General features: G+C 43.9%; 2 protein-coding genes across 3 annotated transcripts in view; both read left to right on the forward strand.

The window, feature by feature from the left end:
* LOC311076598 (RAC-beta serine/threonine-protein kinase-like) overlaps positions 1–907 on the forward strand; it is a gene marked incomplete at its 5' end in the record, with an annotated part of 16,476 nt that extends 15,569 nt beyond the window's left edge. Inside the window, one exon of the mRNA XM_084104934.1 lies at positions 661–907. Coding sequence (XP_083961060.1) covers positions 661–740 — 80 coding nt within the window. The 3' untranslated portion in view covers positions 741–907. The remainder of the gene's footprint in view (positions 1–660) is intronic.
* LOC311076082 (NHL repeat-containing protein 3-like) overlaps positions 1–22,456 on the forward strand; it is an 82,513-nt gene that overhangs the window by 40,283 nt on the left and 19,774 nt on the right. Inside the window, exons 1-4 of one of the 2 annotated variants that reach the window (XM_084103964.1) lie at positions 2,630–3,729; positions 4,639–4,788; positions 7,076–7,226; positions 8,222–8,422. The exons of the other annotated variant lie outside the window; for it this stretch is intronic. Coding sequence (XP_083960090.1) covers positions 3,640–3,729; positions 4,639–4,788; positions 7,076–7,226; positions 8,222–8,422 — 592 coding nt within the window. The 5' untranslated portion in view covers positions 2,630–3,639. Of the gene's footprint in view, positions 1–2,629; positions 3,730–4,638; positions 4,789–7,075; positions 7,227–8,221; positions 8,423–22,456 lie in introns of those variants that run through there. 2 annotated transcript variants of the gene reach the window in all.

Raw genomic sequence — 22,456 nt, forward strand, 5'->3', positions numbered from 1 at the left:
TTCGATCGCGTCCGCGCCTCTCTGTTTCTCTCTCTCTCACACACACACACACACACACACACACTCACACACACACACACACAACATATTCCAGCATTGCAATCTTTACATCGCAGCCTGTTCATTATAGCCACAGAGCTTCAGAGCTAAGGCGGAGCTACAGATTAGGTGTCCCTAAAGAACCCGCGTATCTAACAGTAGTTCCGCATTACATGAATTAATTTGCACGCGAGTTTTATTTATTTTTATAGAGTGTATTCTCCGTGTAAATTTACGCACCCAACCGTGACGCCCGTACCATTTCGGTTCAATAAGAATAACATTACATGTACCGTTCCACCCCTAGTGTGTATTGTTGCTATTGCCACAAATAAACTCGTGACTGGGTTTGTGGTCCAGGGTCACATATGATGATGCGAAGTGTAAATGATGAGAGAAACACAATTACTTTGTTTTGTGTTTATTTTTAAAGATTGCAATGCCCCCCCCCCCAATATAGCCTGTAGTGTACACTAAGTACGCTGATGTGGTTGTTCTGTAAGTCGGCCTTGTCGAGCGCTGCGGTCGTGTCCCTGCAGTGCGCGCTGTAGGAGTGTGCCGTGTGTGTGATCGTCTCCGCTCCTCTCGTCACGCTGATGTTCTGTTGATCTCCTGTTCCAGCGAGCCGTCGAGGTGTGGAGGATTCTGGGTCATGCGCTCACTTCCCTCAGTTCTCTTACTCCGCCAGCGTACGGGAGTGACACGACCACAGCCTGAACACGTCCCAGAATGCATCACCACGGACTCCCACGAGGCATCTCTTCCCCGTACGGTCATGTTCAGATGATCTCAGTGCATACAGCTCAGTCTGTCATGATCAGATCAGAGCAACAGAAAACATTAAAGACTTTCAGCCGCTGACTCTGAGTCTCATAAACCTGCTGGATCTCCACTGAGAACACACACACACACACACACACACACACACACACACACACACACACACACACACACACTCTTGAGTCTCATAAACCTGCTGGATCTCCACTGAGAACACACACACACACACACACACACACACTCTGAGTCTCATAAACCTGCTGGATCTCCACTGTGAACACACACACACACACACACACACACACACACTCTGAGTCTCATAAACCTGCTGGATCTCCACTGAGAACACACACACACACACACACACACACACACACTCTGAGTCTCATAAACCTGCTGGATCTCCACTGTGAACACACACACACACACACACACACACACACACACACACACACACACACTCTGAGTCTCATAAACCTGCTGGATCTCCACTGTGAACACACACACACACACACACACACACACACACACACACACACACACACACTCTGAGTCTCATAAACCTGCTGGATCTCCACTGAGAACACACACACACACACACACACACACACTCTGCGTCTCATAACCCTGCTGGATCTCCACTGAGAACACACACACACACACACACACACACACACACACTCTGAGTCTCATAACCCTGCTGGATCTCCACTGTGAACACACACACAAACACACACACACATACACACACACACACACACTCTGAGTCTCATAACCCTACTGGATCTCCACTGAGAACACACACACACACACACACACACACACACACACACACACACACATATCATCTGATCACACACACCCGAACTTATGCAAAATGCAATAAAAATGAATAAAAACCTACACTACCAGTCAAAAGTTCGGGGTCGGTGAGATCTTTAATGTTGTTAAGAGAAGTCTCTGCTCACCAAGCGTTTATTTGATTAAAAATATAAAACAAACCCAGTAATATTGTGTAATATTATTCCAGTGTAAATCAGCTGTTTTCTATGTGAATATACAGTAAAGTGTAATTTATTCCTGTGATCAAAGCTGAATGTTCAGCATCATTACTCCAGTCTTCAGTGTCACATGATCCTCCAGAAATCACTCTAATATGATGATTTGATGATCAAGAAACATTTATGATTATTATCAGTGTTCAAAACAGTTCATATTTCTGTGGAAACTGTGATACATTTAATTTTCCAGGATTCTTTGATGAATCGAAAGTTCAAAAGAACAGCATTTATCTGAAATAGAATCTTTTGTAACATTAAACACTATCATTCAAAAGTTTGGTGTCAGTAAGAATTTTTATTTTATTTTTTTGTGGAAAAGAAATTAATACTTTTTATTTATCAAGAATGAATTAAATTGATCGAACGAACGTTACAATAAAGACATTTACAATCTTCCAAAAGATTATATTTCAAATAAATGCTGTTATTTTAAACTTTCTATTCATCAGTTGTACTTAATTGTACTGCTGATTTACATTACAATAATATTTTGCTGTATTTTTAATCAAATAAACGCAGTCTTGGTGAGCAGAGACTTCTTTTAAAAACATAAAAAATCTTACCGACCCCAAACTTTTGAACAACAGTGTATATAGACATATTTTTTTTAAAAACTGACAAAAACACAACAAAATGACAAAAAATATGACTAAAAAAGGTAAATTTAAGCGAAACTATTCAAGTATCTTAATGTTTCTAATTTTAATTAAGTTTAAGTTAACTCTTTCCCCGCCAGCATTTTCTCAAGATATTTGAGACGTGCGTCAGCAATACTTCCATCACTCGCTTCTTTTTCTCCTCCTCCTGTGTGTGGATCAGGAGTGTACCGTTCAAGAGATACTGTACTCCTACTGTACTCCTTCAGGAGATGTGTGATAGCGCCCCCTGCTGTTTAACAGGGGAAACATGGAGAGCCGGAATATTCTGTCGATGGCAGGGAAAGGGTTAATGTACTAAAATAACGATATTAGACATATAAAAACACTTCTAAAAATGACAAAAACAAACAACTAAATTACTAAAACATTAACTAAAGTAAAATGCATACCGAAAATAATAAAAAAATAAAACTGATTTATAATATTAATAAACGCTATAATAGTATCTTAATGCCAGTAAAATAACGTTTGACCCGATCAGACTCTAAAATCTGGCCTGTGCATTCTTTACTATATCTTCATCATCTTCATCTTCATGATAGAAACTAAAAGGCCAGTTTGATTTTGCATAATATATATTATCCACAACAGCCAAAACAAACACTGGAACATATTTCCTCATTAGTTTGATATCATATTTGGCTTATTAATCCTATAAAGCTTCTGTTTCACATTTGATATGCAAATTTATAATTGCATGACGTTTTAAACTACAGAGCTTTGATCATAAAACTGAGCATTTGAATAATATCTTACTAAGACATTATTGGCAAATACTTGTATTTAAATGCGTTTTATGTGAGCATCTGCTCTACTAAGATCTCATCGATTTGCATTACAAGCATCAGATTTTCATATAAATATCAGCGTTTGCAGCGAATTACATTTTTTTGCTCAGTTTGAATCTGAATAAGATTGAGCTGTTTTTTTAACCCTTTATTGTTATTATTATTATTATTATTAAGATGTTTTTCGATCGCATGTGACGTCACCGCACCGCTGTCAGTGTGAACCAATGAGGTTAGAGGAGTCGTCATGTGATCAAAACAGGAAGTGCTGCGCCGCTGGACTGGAGATGATCGATTATTATATTAATCTCTATGAGAAGGCGTAATTACTGCTGTTTAATTGCTGTTGCCATGGCATTACTCCTCTTCATCATGTTCATGTGTGGCGCCATCAGCTCTCACGTGAGTGTTCGGGGTCACCGGAGATTAAATATGAAACGATGCTACGTGTTATTTCAAAGTATACCATAGTACATATCCATGTATGGTGTTACTATGCATTCAGAGTAGTGCTATGGTAGCTTCTAAATGTTTTTGTAAGTAGAACAAACAAACTAATGAATACCATAAGAATACCATAGTATATATCTAAAAATAGTGTATTACCATGGTATATTTAGTACTATGGTACTTGTCTGTGAGCCGAAAAAACAAATAAACTGACGAATGCTATAAGAATGCCATATACTCTGGTAACACCATGGTGTATTAGGAGGGTGTAACAATATATCGCTATTCAAAAATGCATGTAGATGGATGGTCGTGGATGGTGATGTTTATAATAAAATTTATGTGAAGAAAAAAATCAAGTTCACAGAGTTTTAGTGTCTTCATTAAACAACTATATATGTTGAATATTATAATAATGCAGTGGGGGAATATTTGTGTGTCCTGATAATGCCAGATGTCTGATGTGTTACCAGTAAAAGTGTCCGACATTACTGTAGATATATCTAGTCAGTGACAGAGATCCAGCATATTCATCTACAATAATCCTGTATTTTCAGCTTCATGATCATGTATATTCTTATTCTGGTGTCTATATTGTCCTGTGCTTTGGGTTTCAGCACCGAGTCCATCCTGTTCATTTACACACACAATAAAAGATCAAATTTAGCATTTTAATCAACAGTATCAAATCACTTCGAGTATCGCAATAATTCAGTATGAATTATCGCAACAGTTCAGTATATGTATCGAATCGTGACATGAGATTATCGTTACAACCCTAGTTATTAAATTAATGTTTTTAATTATTTATTATTATTATTATTTTTGCTATTAGTAAATGAATGTATGCTGTGTTTCCAGATCGCGTCGCGATCTCACGCGGACTTCCGGGTTTCCGGGCGCGCGCTTTATAAACTGGACATTTCGTGGCCCAGAAACCCCGAGCTGTTCACCGGTCAGGTGTTCGCAGTGGCTGTCAATCACCTGAGGGGGCGTGTCTATGTGGCGCAGGTGAGGAGCACACACACACTTCTGACCTGAGCTCGACACACACTCACTACTGAGGGGAGAAGGCAGAATTACGAGATAAGATTCAGTTATTTTAGTATCATTATTTTAGATTTCATGTTTATATTTTTCCATTGTTATTTCACATGCAATTTCAGTTTTAGTAATAATATTTTGTTTCTGTCATTTTTAGAACATTATTTTTTTTTTCATTAATTTTGTACATTTTAATTAATTCTATATATTTTAATTAACTTTTATTCTTTCTATTTTGAAAATGGGAAATGTTGCCTTGGCAGCTAGCTGAAGTAAAATAAGTTTAAGGGTTTTTTATATTTAGAGGTTCAAGTGTGAGGTGCTGAGACTCTATTGGACTCTCTAGTCTAGGTCAATAATTAAAAAAAAAAGGGTGTGTCTATAATAGGGTCACTTCAGTATGTGGGCTTGACCAAGTGCACCCGAAAGCCTGTAACTCCTCAAGGCATGCTCAGAAAAGTAAATTTGACTTATGACTCTAAACAAGAAGACAAACTTGTACAGAGATCTGGCAATAGGTGCCTCTATAACAGTTAAAAAGGTGAAAAATGTTATATTTCTGTGATAAATTCACTGAAATTGCCGTTATAACCACCGGGTGGCAGCAGAGGACCACTCATCTCTCTTTCTGCTCACTAATATAGTTCTTTTCACAGGTTTTGCTTCTGGATTCACATTTAAACATTATACAATTATTTTAATTACATTAATAATCATATTTTTTCAAAGTTTACCACTTCATTTGTAGTAAAATATAATTTTGTAATTATATCACATTATGATGATAATGAGATCTAAAAAATTATGCAAATTAAGGGAAGTCCTGTGGCCTGTTGCACAAAGCGGGTTTCAGTGATACCCAGGTCTGAGATCAGTTTCAGCAAATTTAGCGGTGTTCATCGCCATGGTAACTTGCTACACAGCTAACGGTGCAGGCTTTATTCTGGGTTAGAGATTGCAGACCCAAACTGGACCAATCAGCTGTGAGCAATCTGACATGTATCTGTAAGCCACGCCCCCTGCATCTCTCGCTCCAAATACTGCAGTTTATAGTGAAGAACCTTAGAGACAAAATATCTCTTCTTTTGCTGCTAACTATTTATTACATTAATATTAAATTCATATAATTATATTAATTGACAAGTAATATTATTTTTGCTGCTAAATCAATATAAATATAATACATGCATTCATATATAATGCTTTTAAACAACGTGTATTCATTTGAGCTCTTTGTGAACTAATAAGTATTTGGTCTATTTCTTTGATTGACATCATGCACTGACATAGATATTTTCTGTTCATCTGCTTCTCAAACGTTCTCTGCAGCAGCAGAGTTTATTCCTGCCTTATAAATGCTTTTAATTTCATAATAATTTTCCAAATGATCTCTTAATCTTCAGAAGAGAAGTGAGTTGCGCGGCCTCAGAGGTAATCGCAAACTCTAGATCAAGCCTGAGTTGACAGACACCATTTCTACAGAGCTTTGTGAGACGGCTGAACCTGATCTAACCCAGGATAGACTCTAAACCGGCTCTGAAACTCTGAGTTTGTTCAGCTAGCTTCATGCAACCCGCCTCCGGATTAAACATTTTCTTATCTATCGTTTATTCCAATCTATATCTACGTCTGAAACATGAGAGTGTGTGTGTCTGTAAGCACATTTAATGGAGTTAAAATGGATATGTGCCTTGTTTTAGTGGAGATTACTGGTGGAAAACTAAAGCCAGTGAGTGTCCTCTGCTGCTCATACTAGCACATGCGTCATCTACTCTCTAACGCAGATGTATAGTTCATACATAGACAATATAATATCACTATCATACAATTTACAATCACATGTCAGTTCTTCACATTTCTATTGAAGTGTCAGTTTTGACAGTTGTGCCTCATTATGATTAATGTGGTGTTATAAAGCATTTTATTACCGTATCTGTATCTACAACACAGTGTGTGTGCATGTGTGGTATTATAATTTAACCCTTTCGTTGCTGTATGTGTGTGTAAGCGTATTCTCCATTGTGAATGTGTTATGGTGTTATGTGTTTACGCCCAATGGTTAGACAGCGTCACATTTGGAAGATGCACACTTGCAATTATGAGTTTATAACTTGACATTATGAGAAAAAAGTCATTCTTGTGAGAAACAAAGTCAGAATTCCCTGTATGTTTTGAGTGCATCATTCGCAAGGCTTGATCCTGATGTGTGTGTGTGTGTGTGTGTGTGTGTGTGTGTGTGTGTTTCTCCGGGCAGAGAGGCGAGAACATCCCGAAGGTCCTGGTCTTCAGCACGGATGGAGAGCTCCTGCAGGCCTGGAACACCAGCTCTCTGGAGATGCCTCATGGGATGTTCCTGGCCAACGCCTCGGCCGATCCGACGCTGTGGATCACGGATGTGGGGAACGGTGGGTTCTGGGCTCCTCTCCAGGGCTCTCGTTTATAAACCTGTGTGTGGGATCCTCATTATAAGAGTACGAGCGCTGAAACCTTAAACTGTCGTACGGCAGCAATATTCAGACTTATAAAAGTGAGTGTACACCAAATTCCCTTTATAAACCCAGTCAGAGGAAGATTGTGAACACGCGTCTCTTCCCGAAATAACCATATATGAGCTTACAACGCCTCGTTTTACTGTGCATAACCTCATCTGCATGTCATTTGCATATGCATATTCATCCACGTGATCCCATGTTTAACAGTACAAGACATTAGGAAAATATGAGACACGGAGCATTTAGTAGCCGATCCTCGCCTTGTTTTTCAATAAATAAATCAAATATTCTAATATTAAATACATTTCAGAGAAAGTTTTTCTCAATCTTTTCCACTGGCCAAACAGCATTTTTAATTGCTTTATATTTTTAATGGAAACAGAAAGGCCTTATTGATCATATTTCCTCAGTCCATGAGTTCTGCTGTTATCATGCGCTGAGAGAACATTAACACACATCACGCCTCAGGAGAAGTGTTCGTCAGCAGCGCATACACTACTAATATTACTATTTATTAGAATATGAACTTTTTTTTTTTCACGATTTGATGTAATTTAAGTGTTTAACTCCATTAATAAGAATGGCATATTTAATCTAAAAGTGTCTATCAGACGTAAAACATATTTTAAATCATTCTTTTATTTATGTAAACTGTTATTGTGAACATCACTGTATTTATGATTATGACTCATGATGAATTTTAAAGTGGTTTTCCTCCATCAGTTCCTCAGATCTCCATCGGTGTCGTTAAACTGCTCGTCTCTAATGTTCGTAGAGACTGTGACGCTATCTTCTTCTGGAGACTCTGTTGCATTATTCTCCAGTTCTCTCTGTAACGCTGCTCTGAAGCTCTGTGTGAAGCGCTGTGTGAGTGTGTGAGTAACGCTGACTGGCTCTCTGGTGTTCAGGGCCGTTCGGACACACAGTGAAGCAGTATTCTCCCACCGGGAAGCTTCTGAGGGTTCTGGGATCCCCCGGGAAAGCCGGATCTTCTCTCAGTCCGCTCCAGTTCGACCAGCCGGCAGAAATCTTCATTCACAGCTCTGGAGAAATCTACATCGTGGACGGAGACGGCGGCCTGAACAACCGGCTGATCAAACTCTCTCCAGGTGAGACTCCAGAGCATCTCGTCTGGATCACACACACACACACACATGTGACTGTAATGTTGATGAGTGTGTATTAGCGGTGTAACGATACCCTCATGTCACAATTCGATACATATCACCATACTGAACTCACCTTACCATATCATTGCGATACTCCAAGACACATGATACTATACCAAACCCAAAGCACAGGACAATATAGATATATAATAGTTTAATGAAGTACTGACATTAAAACTCTGAACTATACACAATACATATTGATGCATTTTTGTATTGCGATATATTGTGACACCCCTAGTTTGTAGTATTGTAAATGAGCGTCTGCATACCTCAGGCTAGTAATTTGCATAAAACACGCCCACACATCTCCATATAAGGGCATTCATTTTTAGTATTACATTGCGTCGTATATCCGAGTGAAACGCTTCTGGAAGAAGAACAAATGTGGGTGCTTTGGTTGTGGTTTGCTATTGGCTGATCTCATGTGAGTGACAGGTTGCCCCGCCCTCGTGCCAATGAACACATCATCAGTGTGAAAGTTACTGTTGTTTTTATGTGAATTATGCATATTGTTGGAAAGTTTTCTTTCATCGACGCAAGAGCAGGTGATGTTGGGATAAGCAGAAGTGATTTATTGGGATCTTCGCTGTGTGTCATCTGTAGTGTTCTTCCAAGTCTAACTCAAGACAGTTGCCTTGCAAATTTATAGACATTTAGGGGGAGGGATTTACATTGAGGTTGAACAAAGCATGCAAATTAAGTATACAGGTTATGGAACCTGCCTGATTCCAGCGTGTTACCAGTCTCAATCCAATCAGCCCAGCCATTCAATGTCTGGGCTGTGGCTCTGTAAGATTAAAAGTATTATATGAATGCCTGGCTGAAGAGATGCGTCTTTAATCTAGTTTTAAACTGGGAGAGTGAGTCCGAGCAACGAACAGTATCAGGAAGACTATTCCAGAGTTTTGGAGCTAAATGTGAAAATGCTCTCCCTCCTTTGGTGGATCTGGATATCCTAGGTATGACCAAAAGCCTCGAATTTAGTGATCTTAAAGAGCGCGATGGATTATAGGGCGATAGAAGATCCGTTAAATAGACTGGAGCTAAGCCGTTTAGGGCCTTATAAGTCAGTAACAATACCTTGTAATTAATACGGAACTTTATAGGTAGCCAATGCAGTGATGATAAAATCGGTGTTATATGATCATATTTTCTTGATCTAGTAAGAACTCTAGCGGCTGCATTTTGGACTAACTGTAGCTTGTTTATTAAGGATGCAGGACAACCGGCTAATAAAGCATTACAGTAATCTAGTCTCGAGGTCATGAATGCATGAACTAACTTTTCTGCATCAGAAACTGATAGCATATTACGTAGCTTAGCAATGTTTCTAAGGTGGAAAAAGGTGTTTTTGTAACATATGAAATATGATTTTCAAAAGACAGGTTGCAGTCTAGTATAACACCCAGGTCTTTTACTGTCAAGGATAAAGTAACAGGACATCCTACGATGTTAAAGTTGTATTGTGAGAGGTTTTGTGGGCGTTTTTTTAAACCAATAATTAAAGACAATAAGGAGAAAACAGGAATTGCATATTTGCTGAGCAGAATCATTATCTCAACCTTAAACGCTAAATACAATATTCTTTACCGTGAGGTTATGTATGGAAGCATATTTGAAATGGATTTAAAATTTGTAACCCTTCAATATGCAAATTAGTAAATGAGATGCATTGATTGATTTGTGCACGTGTGTGTCTGCGTGTGTGTGCATGTCTGTATTTGTGTGTATGTCTGTGTGTGTCCGTGTGTGCATTTGTGTGCGTGTCTATGTGTGTGTGTTTATGTGTGTGTATGAGTGTGAGAGAGAGTGTGTCTTTTTGATTCTGTCTCTGTGTGTGTGTGTGTGTGTGTGTGTGTGTGTGTGTGTGTGTGTGTGTGTGTCTGTGTGTGTGTTTGTGTATATGTGTGTGTTATATTGTTGTTTAATAAACTTGTTTAAAACAAAAATAACTATTCACAAAATAAATCCTCGGTTGCACAGATCCAGTTAAACACATGATGCCTTTATAAGACGTAAATAAAAGTCAGAGAATCCCGTTTATCACAGAATATTGTACAGTATAAATGCTGACGTGGGTTAAGTCAATATCCTGATCATGTTTTTGGCGTTGTCCTGTTTCTGATGTGGATTCTGTGAAGGTTTCCTTTATTTAAGGAGCTTATAAAACACGTATAATGCACATGAAGGAACAATCTCTAATCACTGCATTAGGGTTGTGTTTGAATAAACTATAAATGTAGATTCATGCGGCACAAGTTGGTTTTCTGGACCTTGAACACATTGGACTTTAGAGACAAGTCAACAAATACACCTAACCGTTTTCCAGAGCTCTGATTGGCTGTTGTAATCCTGGTTATATGTGATGGAGCTGGCTGGATTTTTTCTCAGTATTCTGATTCTAGTGTTCAGTCTGCTGGTCGGGGGACATCTGAGCTCTGTGTGAGCGATCACAGATCGAGAGGAACAATCATGGGCCAAACCACCTCATTCTCACAAGCGGACTATGACAGGTCTGCTCTTCAGATTTATGAAGGCGTTTCACAGTTTGCATCATGCATCTTTCCAGATATAGGCATAGATGAGTCTCTGCTGAAATATTCTGGTTCCGACTCTAACGCTGTGCTGCAGGCTTACTCTAAGGAGATGCTCAACACGGTGCCGGTTTACGCCCGCAGTTTTGGATCTGCCATTGGTGCACTGACTTCAGTCCCGAATGCTGTTGGAATTGGAGCTTTGGTGATTTCCTTGATCATAGAGATCGCCATCAAGAGCGGGGGAACTCAGACAAGTGATAAAACATACAGCCTGATACGACGTGTGTTTGGGGAAGAGAAAGCTTCGAGTGTCCGAGACACAATGTCAGAGTATGTGGACCGCCATGAAATCTACATGAAGAAAGACCAACAATTACGGGACGAAATAAGGAGACTGGAACAGAAGTTGAGCTTCCATCTCACCAGCCTCAGACACTCACTGCTGGATGACGGACAGATGAACACCCGTGGGCTCAAGATGTGGGTCAACGGAGCCGCCTTCCAAGTCCAGATGTTGATCCATGGCGCTCGACTGGATGTTCAGGCTGGTAAACCTGCATCAGACTGTGTTCATGTAATCGAAGCTGCAATCGATGTGTATTTACGGCACCTGGATCATTTGCTGAAGGAATACAAGACCTACAAGATCAATTCAGATATGGTTAAAACTGGTGCTACATTCTTTGCTTATGAAGCAGCCAGAACATGTCATGTAGTAAATTATGAAATTGAAAACTGTTTTTCTTTTGTGTTTTCATATCCTGACCCGTGTGATCATCCACAAGTTCGGACGGCTTTTATGAATCGTGTTTTCTCAAATCATGAACCGATCAGTGGTTTAAAGAGTTATTTTTCAAATATCAAGAACAATCTCTACTCTCGAATCCATGACCGTGGTTCATTCACTCTGCCGTCAGCTGCAGGTTAGTTTAGATATTTGGTGTTGATAAAGGATCGCTCAGATGCTGGAGCGTGCGCTCATATGTAGAGGTGTACTCTTCGGTGCACCGGGCCTGGGTTTGACCCCGACCTTTGACCCTTTGCTGCATGTCAAGATGTCTCCTACTTCACTGTAAAGTTTGTTCTTAACGTTTGCTTTTGTGATGTTCTCTTTAACAATAAAGGATCATGTGTGTTATTGTTCCATGTGTCCGTGTATTTTAACTTAAAGTGTTGTTTATATACAAGCATGGTAGCCTGGTCATGGTAGCCTAGAAATCTAGACGCACCCAAGCGGCAGCAAAATGTATTTTGCAGCCAGGGCAGTCTAGCAACTCTCCATTGACTTTCGCAGCTGCAAAAACCTAAATTGGGTCAGGTCAATCACGTCGTGTATAGAGTTGGCGGGGCGGGCTTAAAGTAACAACATGTAACTTTTCAACCTTCATAATATATTTCCAAGACCCTTGTGATAGTACATCGACTTACAATAGGTTGAATGAGACGTCTGCCAGAGCCTGACGGGGTCTGTATCGCTTTTACTGGCACTATGTAACTTCGGGGAGCGGGTAGTAACCAGCGCTCAAAAAGAACTACAAAATTCGACTGCTTTACGGCATACGTCACTTTGCCCACCACTTCCTCAAATATGGCCAACCAGCGCGTTTGTTTTCGTACGTCTGTTTTCGTCATGGCTGAAGCAGCAGCGAAACGTAAGAAGTCCAAGGTTTTGTCGGAGTAGAGTCGGAAGAGGAAAAGGGAGAGTGATAAACTGAAAGGCAGGACGAGGATCAATATTGGTCGAGCGTTTGCTCGCTGGCGTTAGCTTATGGAGGAGGAGAGTTACCAGACCGATGCTGACTTGGCCGTCATGCTGTTGAACTAGTAAGTAACTGTAAATTGCTTGCATACTATCTTTAGTTTTTCTAATCTGTTGTCTGCCTGGCTACGTTACGGAAACTATCTGGTCCTCCATTTATTTATCTTCATGAATCAGCTAGTAGATAAGCGAATTATCAATCTGGTAGCTAGTAAACACTAACATGGTAGTTTTAGATGGTTAGGATGCTATCGCTATCATTCTCGTTCAGATTTGAGCATTGCAATCGACATGCAAATCGCAAATGTTTGAGTTAAAATGTTTAGTCTACTAAACATGTATAAATTATGAAAGGGGGAAGATTAATAATATTATCATTGCCCATATGAAAAAAACCTGCATGCTTCATATACAGTAACCGTAAATCATTTTACGACAGCGGTAATGGACAATTCCGCTTCCAACCTGTAGGGCGACCGCAGAGGAAAAGTTCCATGTTGTTGCTTTAACATATGATGACAGAGTTGCGACGGTTACCTGCTACTTGAAAACAAAGAATGGCAGCTGCTGGAGAACAGTCTTTCGAATCGGCTTTGGCCGCAACTCTGGAGGACTTGGAGTTAAGTTTTTCTTTGAGAAAAGAGCATAGAACGGCACTTAAGTCATTCTTAAAAAAAGGAAGATGTGTTCGTAGTTTTGCCGGTCAGATACGGCAAAAGTTGAATCTATCAACTAGCTCCGCTATTGGGAAAACGCTCTGGTTGGTTGGAGCGCTGTCCTATTGCGTGCAGAGGGAATTTGAAAGACAGCCGATTATCCCGGCCCTCGGATTGAGCCGCGTCTATGGTGAGTTATGAGACCCAACATCTTGATGTAGATCTGGCTTGCCAGGCTCGCGTCATGGTTCAAAGTTCAAAGAATCAGTACAGTAGAGTCCTTACCTTCGAGTGCTCCACAGCCAGTTGGGTCTTCAGGTCAACTGGGAGAGAGTAATCTCGGCCACGGTCTGAGTATCTCTTTTCCGGTACGGGGATGGACTCAGTTCAACATGCCTCTTCAAGAAGAGAGTGTGTCCGGTCGGTGCTATACAGAAGTGAGAAAGGGTTCAACTGAAAGATTTTTCCGAGGCTCCTGGGGACATATGGCAGACGCAGCCGCATGGCTTCCTCCATATGAAGACCACTTCAGCACTGGCTTAAGGTCAAGTCCCGAGGTGACCGTGGCAGAGCGGCATGCCCTGTGTGACAACAGATCACCTTGGCCTGCCGCCAAACCCTCAGCCCGTGATCAGACCTTTCGTTTCTCCGGGCCAACCGCTCCTAGAACGAGGTCCACTAACACCGACTGAGGGGCCATGTACAAAGGGCATGCTTTAACGGAGGCCTGAGCGACCTCTGACTGCTTTGGCATTCATTGCCTCGAGTTGTTGCAGTTCATCTCGCTTTTTTTCTGCCACCGCTGCTCAGCGAGCTGGTACAGCATAAAGCATATGCATAAAAATGCTTTGTCCACAGAAAGCCTATCTGGGTCATGTTTCCTGTGTGGTTTACAGTAGGGAGGAAGACTATGGTGAAGTTTAGGTGGTCAAGGGGCACCATAGGCACTTCGTAGCAATGAAGAAGAGGATAGGTGGTTAGGGGTCATAATAGGCGCTTTGTGGTACTGAGGACTATGGTGAAGAATAGGTAGTTAGTGGACCCCAAAAGCACTTGGTGGACCGCCCCGTAGTGCACTGGCACCCCCAGAGGTGTCCACACATGGTCTATGGTAATTTATGGTATTTTTGGCTACTTTATGTGCGATTTTGGAAAACATCCATGCCACCCTTGGAATAAGCAGCTTGTGTTGTCCATTTCGAGCATGCAGACCTCGATTTACCTAGGCTGACGATGGCAACTTAAATGAATGGGAAAATTCCCACGAACAACCTAGGTTCCCTTACGCGATACATGGCCCCATCAATACGGTGCAGTCGTCCTGTCCCCTTTGCAGAAAAGCATCTCCAAGAATGATGTTTCCACCTCCATGCTTCACGGTTGGGATGGTGTTCTTGGGGTTGTACTCATCCTTCTTCTTCCTCTAAACACGGCGAGTGGAGTTTAGACCAAAAAGCTCTATTTTTGTCTCATCAGACCACATGACCTTCTCCCATTCCTCTTCTGGATCATCCAGATGGTCATTGGCAAACTTCAGACGGGCCTGGACATGCGCTGGCTTAAGCAGGGGGACCTTGCGTGCTGCAGGATTTTAATCCATGACGGCGTAGTGTGTTACTAATGGTTTTCTTTGAGACTGTGGTCCCAGCTCTCTTCAGGTCATTAACCAGGTCCTGCCATGTAGTTCTGGGCTGATCCCTCACCTTCCTCATGATCATTGATGCCCCACGAGGTGAGATCTTGCATGGTGCCCCAGACCGAGGGAGATTGACCATCATCTTGAACTTCTTCCATTTTCTAATAATTGCGCCAACAGTTGTTGCCTTCTCACCAAGCTGCTTGCCTATTGTCCTGTAGCCCATCCCAGCCTTGTGCAGGTCTACAATTTTATCCCTGATGTCCTTACTCAAATCTCTGGTCTTGGCCATTGTGGAGAGGTTGGAGTCTGTTTGATTGAGTGTGTGGACAGGTGTCTTTTATACAGGTAACGAGTTCAAACAAGTACAGTTAATACAGGTAATGGGTCTCATTCATGAAACACGAGCAGAACTAATTTTTGTGTAAATCGTGTGTAAATTGGTTCTGGCGTAAATTTTCGGATTCATTAAAATGTTTGTATTTCCCAAATGTTAGTTGGTACGAAAGACATCTACACCTGCTCCCAGCCACGCGTAAATAGTGCGTTTAACATCCAAACGTTTTGCTCATTAATAAGGCTGCATTTTAATTCACCGTAATCGGGTACATATTTACACAGCATTTTGAAAAAATATTATATTTATTAATTACATACAGTTTTTCTTTTTACTTTTATTACGAGAGCCAGTAATAGCATCTGCATACGGAACACAAGTCTGCAAGTCTTTTTTTTATTTTATTTTTATTTATTTTTTATATTCAAGCTGTTTATTCTTTTTTTTTTTTTTTTTTACAAGTCCGCAAGTTACAAGTGTTGCAGTCAAGCTTCATGTCGAACCATTTTCTTTTCACTTCTGGGACTGTTCGATTAACAGATGAAACTCCATTAACTGCATCTGTAATATGCTGCCAAGCATTTTTACCTAAAAAATCCTCTTTTTAGGACCTGATACGCCACTGTGTACGCTTAAAAATAAATTGTGGCGTTTTGAATGAACTTCTGATAATAAAACTTCAATTTCTGCATCTGAGAAATTTCTCTTCTTCATTCGCTTTTGAGAAGACATGTTGAAATCCTTCGTTTGGTGTCATAAATGATGCCCATATATAGTTGTCAGTCAGTTTTAATGGGCGGGATTTATGGTAATTGAGAATGAGCGTGCACGCGCGTCCCATTTACGACTGATTGGAATTCATTAACACACACACACATTTCACTATCAAATCTGACGTTTACGAAGTATTTGTGAATCAGGAGTAGAATTTTCGGGAATGTCTCTTTACGCGCAAATCACTCACATATTTACTCGTATATTAAGAATGTTTCATGAATGAGACCCAATGAGTGGAGAACAGGGGGGCTTCTTAAAGAAAAACTAACAGGTCTGTGAGAGCCGGAATTCTTATTGGTTGGTAGGTGACCAAATACTTATGTCATGCAATAAAATGCTAATTAATTATTTAAAAATCATACAATGTGATTTTCTCGATTTTTGTTTTAGATTCCGCCTCTCACAGTTGAAGTGTACCTATGATAAAAGTTACAGACCTCTACATGCTTTGTAAGTGGAAAACCTGCAAAATCGGTGTATCAAATACTTGTTCTCCTCACTGTATAGTCGAACCGCTGCTTCCCGTGGGCTCCCTTCTCATGAAGCCAGTTCACCGTGATCCCGGTTCGAAGTGACGGCTTGCCACGCCATTCGCCCCCTATGGACAGAATACGTGTGCAATTCTTGCTCCAGTAGAGTTCCCTCTTAAACCGAACCCTGTTGAGTTCCTCCACACCCTCCTTCGACGGACGCAGCGGATCATCACGCGTATGCTCTGGTGGAATTTGTGCTAGGCTGGGTCCTTATGTTGTGATCCCTACGGTGATCTTAAATCAACGGGGGATCAGAAAGCTTCTGTCTAGGCACTGGAAGGTGGCAGCACTAGTGCCATTTTCAAATAGATCCCCATTCAGTCAACGTCGACTACATCCTCCATTCCCTCCTTCAGGGACCTTCACTTCACTGTTTACACACACACAGTTCCATTGCAGGCTATAGGAGTCCCCTGTTGGATAGTTAGACATCGGTCAGAGTTTAAGTTATATTATGAAAAAGGAACTTAACATAAAATTTTGTATGTCATTTTTGTTTCTTCAAAATTACCAGAAACACTAGTCCCCTCTTGCCCAGTGTAGAGCGATAGTCCCCTGTTAGTAATATAGACGCGTGTGTGTGTGTGTGTGTGTGTCAGATCTGCAGGTTCTCTGGATGCACGCAGAAAGAGGTTCAGGACTGGCTCAGTTCTACATCCCTCACAGTGTGGCGGTCGACCGCTATCAGAGGGTTTGTGTTCTTGTTTTAGAGCTTTAGTTCATGTTCCTGTGCCCGGTTGCATAAAGCACCTTAAGTTTTTCCCTTAAGTATGATACTTAAGGGGCGATTTTCACTTACATAAGAGAATAACTTAAAGGGGACCTATTATGCCCCTTTTCACAAGATGTAAAATAATTCTCTGATGTCCCCAGAGTGTGTATGTGAAGTTCTTTTACGAGAGGTTCTCTCGTATTGCGTAAGGAACTTACGCTACGGGAAAAGTCAACTTTTCTCGAGATACTGAAGCCAAAAATTATCCTAATTTTTCATATTTTGTCAACGCAGTGCAGCAGCGGCTAGCTGAGCTAGAGCGGCATACTGCGCGCTCATTGGCTGCCGCGCGGCAACTGCTTGAGCCTATCGGTGAGCCCTGGCGTGACGTCGCGCCCTCGCGCGTCACAGCCCGCCAGAATGGCCGGCGTCAGAGCGTATAAAAGGAGGGCTCGGAGGCTCAAACTCTGATTTCTGTCTCTTCAGCGAAGCTCTTCGCATCGTTGCTCTCTGAGAGAAGCCGTCGCCGTCGAAACCAGCAACGAGCCAGCCTAGGACAGCCTGAGGAAGCCGGACGAATCTTCGCCGCCTTCAGCCTGCCGTGCCAGCTCAGCTATCCGGCGATATATCCTTTCTCATTATGTGTTTACTGATGTATCTTTACATGCTGTGTGTGTTCGCCGCTGCGACACACACTCTCTAAAAGAGAAATTTCCTCGAGGCGTTGTTTCAAATGCCTCACACCACTCCCCGCTCTCTCTCTCCCTCTGTCGAGACGCGCAACTGCGCCTCTCGCAAGGTGTGTTAGAGATGCGGATGATTACGGGGCTCGCTCTCTCCCTCTGTTCGAGCCGCGCAAAACGTGCCGCTCACAAGGGATCGCAGATGCGTACGGTCACGGGGCTAGCTTTCTTTACGTTACAAGAAAGCTACCCCTCCTCCCCCCCGCCCGCCGTCTCCCGGCGAAAGGAGAAAAGAGTGTTCTAGACCCGCCAAGGCCGGTCTAACCTCCATCTCTAACATATTTCTCAGTCCCCTCCTAGTTCAGGCTACTGGGAATATCTATACTGCAGTAAACGAGCCTGTCACAGTACACGCACGCCTGCAAACAGGATAACGCTCTCTGGCTACTCGCTCTCCCCGCACTCTCTCCCTCTGTTCGAGCCGCGCGGACTGCGCCGCTCACAAGGGATTGCAGAAGCTGACAGTCGCGGGGTTAGTTTTTTTTACGTTACAAGAAAGCTACTGTCCCCGCGTCCGTCACTCGCCGGTGATAGGAGGAAAGAGAGCGTTCGAGTCCCACCGAGGCTTGGCTTCCGCCTTTCTCACATATTTCTCAGTCCCCTCTAAGTTCAGGCGGCTGGAAATATTAATATTGCAGTAAACGAGCCTGTTACCTTACACGCTCGCCTGCAAAACATGACAACGCTCCGGCTACTCGCCCCGCTTCCCGCGCAAACTGCGTCGTTCTCAGGGATGTCAGAGCGGACGGTCACGAGTAATGCTCAGCACCCCGCGTGCCTCACTCACAGGCGGAAGGAGGAGGGAGATGTTTGTAGCCCCGCTGAGGCCGGGCCATTCTCCAATTCCCATACGTTTCTCAGCCCCCTCTGAGTTTAGGCGGCTGAAAATGTTAATGTTGCAGCAACGAGCCTGTTATAATACACGCACGTCTGCACGCTATCGCCGACGAAAAACATGACACGCACTCTCTTATGCTCGAGCGAACCGATAGCCTATGCACTCTTCCCCTGTGGCTCAGTGGCAGAATAACAGGCTTTCACACCAGAGACCCGTGTTCGATCCCGGCTCTGGCAGCAAAATTTTTTATGCTGTTCGCTGATCCGAGCTCGCGGCCAGCTTCTCACACGCAGAAAGTGTGTGTATTGCAGCCAATGAGTCAGTTATACAACTCGCTCGCCTGCACACTAACGCTGTTCGTACAGCGGCCCAGAAAATCTGGAAAAGAGTGTTAATTCTGGTTATTCGGCTCACGCCGACGGTGTTTGAGTGTAGTAAATATGCCCACGACCCAGTGTTCATTTCTACACACAAGCACAATTCCCCCTGTGTACCCCACAGAGCACACTCACATAAAGCGCGCACTTGCCGCTCGAGTGTTAAGTGTAGGAAATGTGCCCGCTCACGAGTGCTCACAACCACACGCTGTTCGCTCTGTCTCACACATTCAGGGTTCAGATATCGCCACTGCCACCGACCGTGTTTTAATAAAGAGTTCTGTGCCCGCTCCCCCGCGTTCACACTCTGCTATAAACACTCACGCGCGCTCTCTCAGCGCAATCCGGCCGGTCACTGCTATCAGCGAGTCCCCGTCTCGCAGCACTGTCTCAGCGCGCACCGCGCGCCCGCCACTGCAGGTCCCTCGTCCCGCGCTATGCAGCGGGCAGGACTCAGAGGCCATTCGACCCCTAGCTATGAGTGCAAATGCATGGAAAGCTATTCCGGGTGTGTCGACATGGGTGCTGGACACGGTAATACAGGGCTATTCGCTACAGTTCAGTCGTCGGCCTCTGCGCTTTCAAGCCCGGACCGAAACGAAAGTGAACGCAGAAGCAGCCCATCTGCTTCATGCAGAAATAGCGAAGCTGCTACGAAAAAAGGCAATAGAGAGAGTTCCTCCTTCTCTGACCGAGGCGGGCTTTTACAGCCGTTATTTCCTCATGCCCAAGAAGGACGGTGGGCTCAGACCCATATTAGATCTGAGACATTTGAACAGGGCTCTCATGAGACGGCCGTTCAAAATGCTTACGACCAGGCAGATCCTCGCGCTAATTCGCCCGAGGGACTGGTTCATATCTCTCGATCTGAAAGACGCGTATTTTCAAATCCAGATTATACCCCGTCACAGGCCATTCTTGAGATTCGCCTTCGATGGCCAGGTGTATCAATATACCGTCCTTCCGTTCGGCCTGTCCCTAGCACCCCGTACATTTACGAAGTGCATGGATTCAGCTCTCTCTCCCCTGAGAAAACAGGGCATGCGAATTCGGAACTATCCGGACGATTGGCTCATTCTAGCGCAGTCAAAAGTGGAACTCATCTCTCACAAGATAGCGCTTCTCAGTCATCTGGAAAGCCTGGGTCTTTCGGTGATCTGGGCCAAGAGCTCACTTATCCCCAGTCAGTCAATTTCCTTCCTAGGAATAGAACTGGACTCGGTGGCGATGACGGCCAGGCTGTCAGAACAGCGCGCGCGCTGTGTTCGACACCTCGCCGCATCCTTCCAAAAGGGCAGATACCTCCCTCTGAAACGTTTCCAGAAGCTGTTAGGCCATATGGCATCAGCCGCAGCGGTCCTACAGCTGGGTTTACTTCGAATGCGCCCGCTTCAATGCTGGCTGAAATCGAAAATACCCCGCGGAGCGTGGGTTTCGAGCAGCGCTCGAGTCAGCGTGACTCAGGTCTGTGTCTCAGCCCTGCAGCCCTGGCTAGCGCCCGAATGGTACCGACAGGGAGTGACGATGGGAGCCATCTCACACCGCAAAGTGGTCTCGACAGACGCGTCCAACATGGGTTGGGGAGCGCTTTACGAGGGCAGACCAATCTGCGGCCCCTGGTCGGGCCCAGAGCGGAACCTCCATATAAACTGTCTGGAGATGTTAGCGGTCGAGAAGGCTTGAAGCATTTTCTCCCATACTTGCGGGGACACCACGTGCTAGTTCGCTCAGACAACATGTCAGTGGTGTCCTACGTGAACCGACAGGGCGGACTCAGATCCAGAGCCCTGCGCGCTCTAACGGAACGCCTTTTGGTCTGGGCTCAGGGCTCGCTGCGCTCGCTGAGAGCCGCGCACGTGCCCGGGCACCTGAACGACGGCCCGGACAAACTGTCCAGGGACAATGTTCCCCCAGGGGAATGGGCGTTACACAGCCAGACGGTACAGACGTTGTGGCGCCGCTTCGGTGAAGCAAAATTGGACCTTTTTGCCACAAGCGAGAAAGCTCAGTGCAAAAGGTTCTTTTCGAAGAGCGAGGACGCGCTGGCCCAAGTTTGGCCCAGTGTCCCGTTGTACGCTTTCCCCCCGATCTCAATGCTGCCTCAGGTATTAGCAAAGATCAGGGAAACGCGCTGCGCAGTGCTCCTCATAGCCCCGCACTGGGAGAACCAACCCTGGTTCCCGGAGCTGGTGAGCCTGTCAGACACAGCCCCGTGGCCGATTCCGGCGAGGAGAGACCGTCTCTCTCAAGCCCGAGGGTCAATTCTGCATCCCCATCCAGAGCGCTGGTCTCTGCATGCGTGGGTAATCAACGAATATTCGCTGATCTGCCAGAAGGGGTAGTTAACACGATCTCGCAGTCCAGAGCCCCCTCGACGAGGCAGCTCTATGCGTCTAAATGGTCAGTGTTTAACAAATGGTGTGCAGGGAAGAGTTTGAACTCTCAGTCCTGTGGGGTTCCACAGGTTCTGAACTTCCTCCAAGAGCTCTTGGACGCGGGCAGGTCCCCCTCCACGCTCAAGGTGTATGTTTCGGCGATTGCTGCGTTCGCCGACTCGGCGCGCGGCCGCGCACTAGGAAGAAACGAACTCATTACCCGTTTCCTGCGAGGCGCCAGGAGGCTGAACCCTCCGCGGCCACCTTCGGTTCCGATATGGGATCTGTCTTTGGTCCTGGAGGCCCTTAAAGCTTTTCCCTTCGAGCCGCTAGACTCTGTGGGTCTCAAATACCTCACTTTCTAAACCGTTTTTCTGCTGGCCCTCGCCTCAGTAAAACGTGTGGGTGACTTGCATGCGCTATCAGTTAGCGCGTCGTGTCTCGAGTTTGGACCTAACGACTCGTTAGTCATTCTCAAACCTAGACATGGCTATGTCCCTAAAGTGTTGGGTACTCCTTTCAGAGCACAGGTTATCTCCCTCTCAGCCCTGCCGCCGGCAGCCAGCGAGGTCGATAATAACCTCCCTTGCCCTGTCAGGGCGTTAAGGCTTTATATTACGCGCTCTGCAGCCTTCAGGCTCTCAGAGCAGCTCTTTGTTTCGTTTGGTGGGCGCACCAAGGGTCTCGCCGC

Source organism: Abramis brama (assembly GCF_963993115.1).
Source record: "Abramis brama genome assembly, chromosome: 25".
Taxonomy (NCBI): Eukaryota; Metazoa; Chordata; class Actinopteri; order Cypriniformes; family Leuciscidae; genus Abramis; species Abramis brama.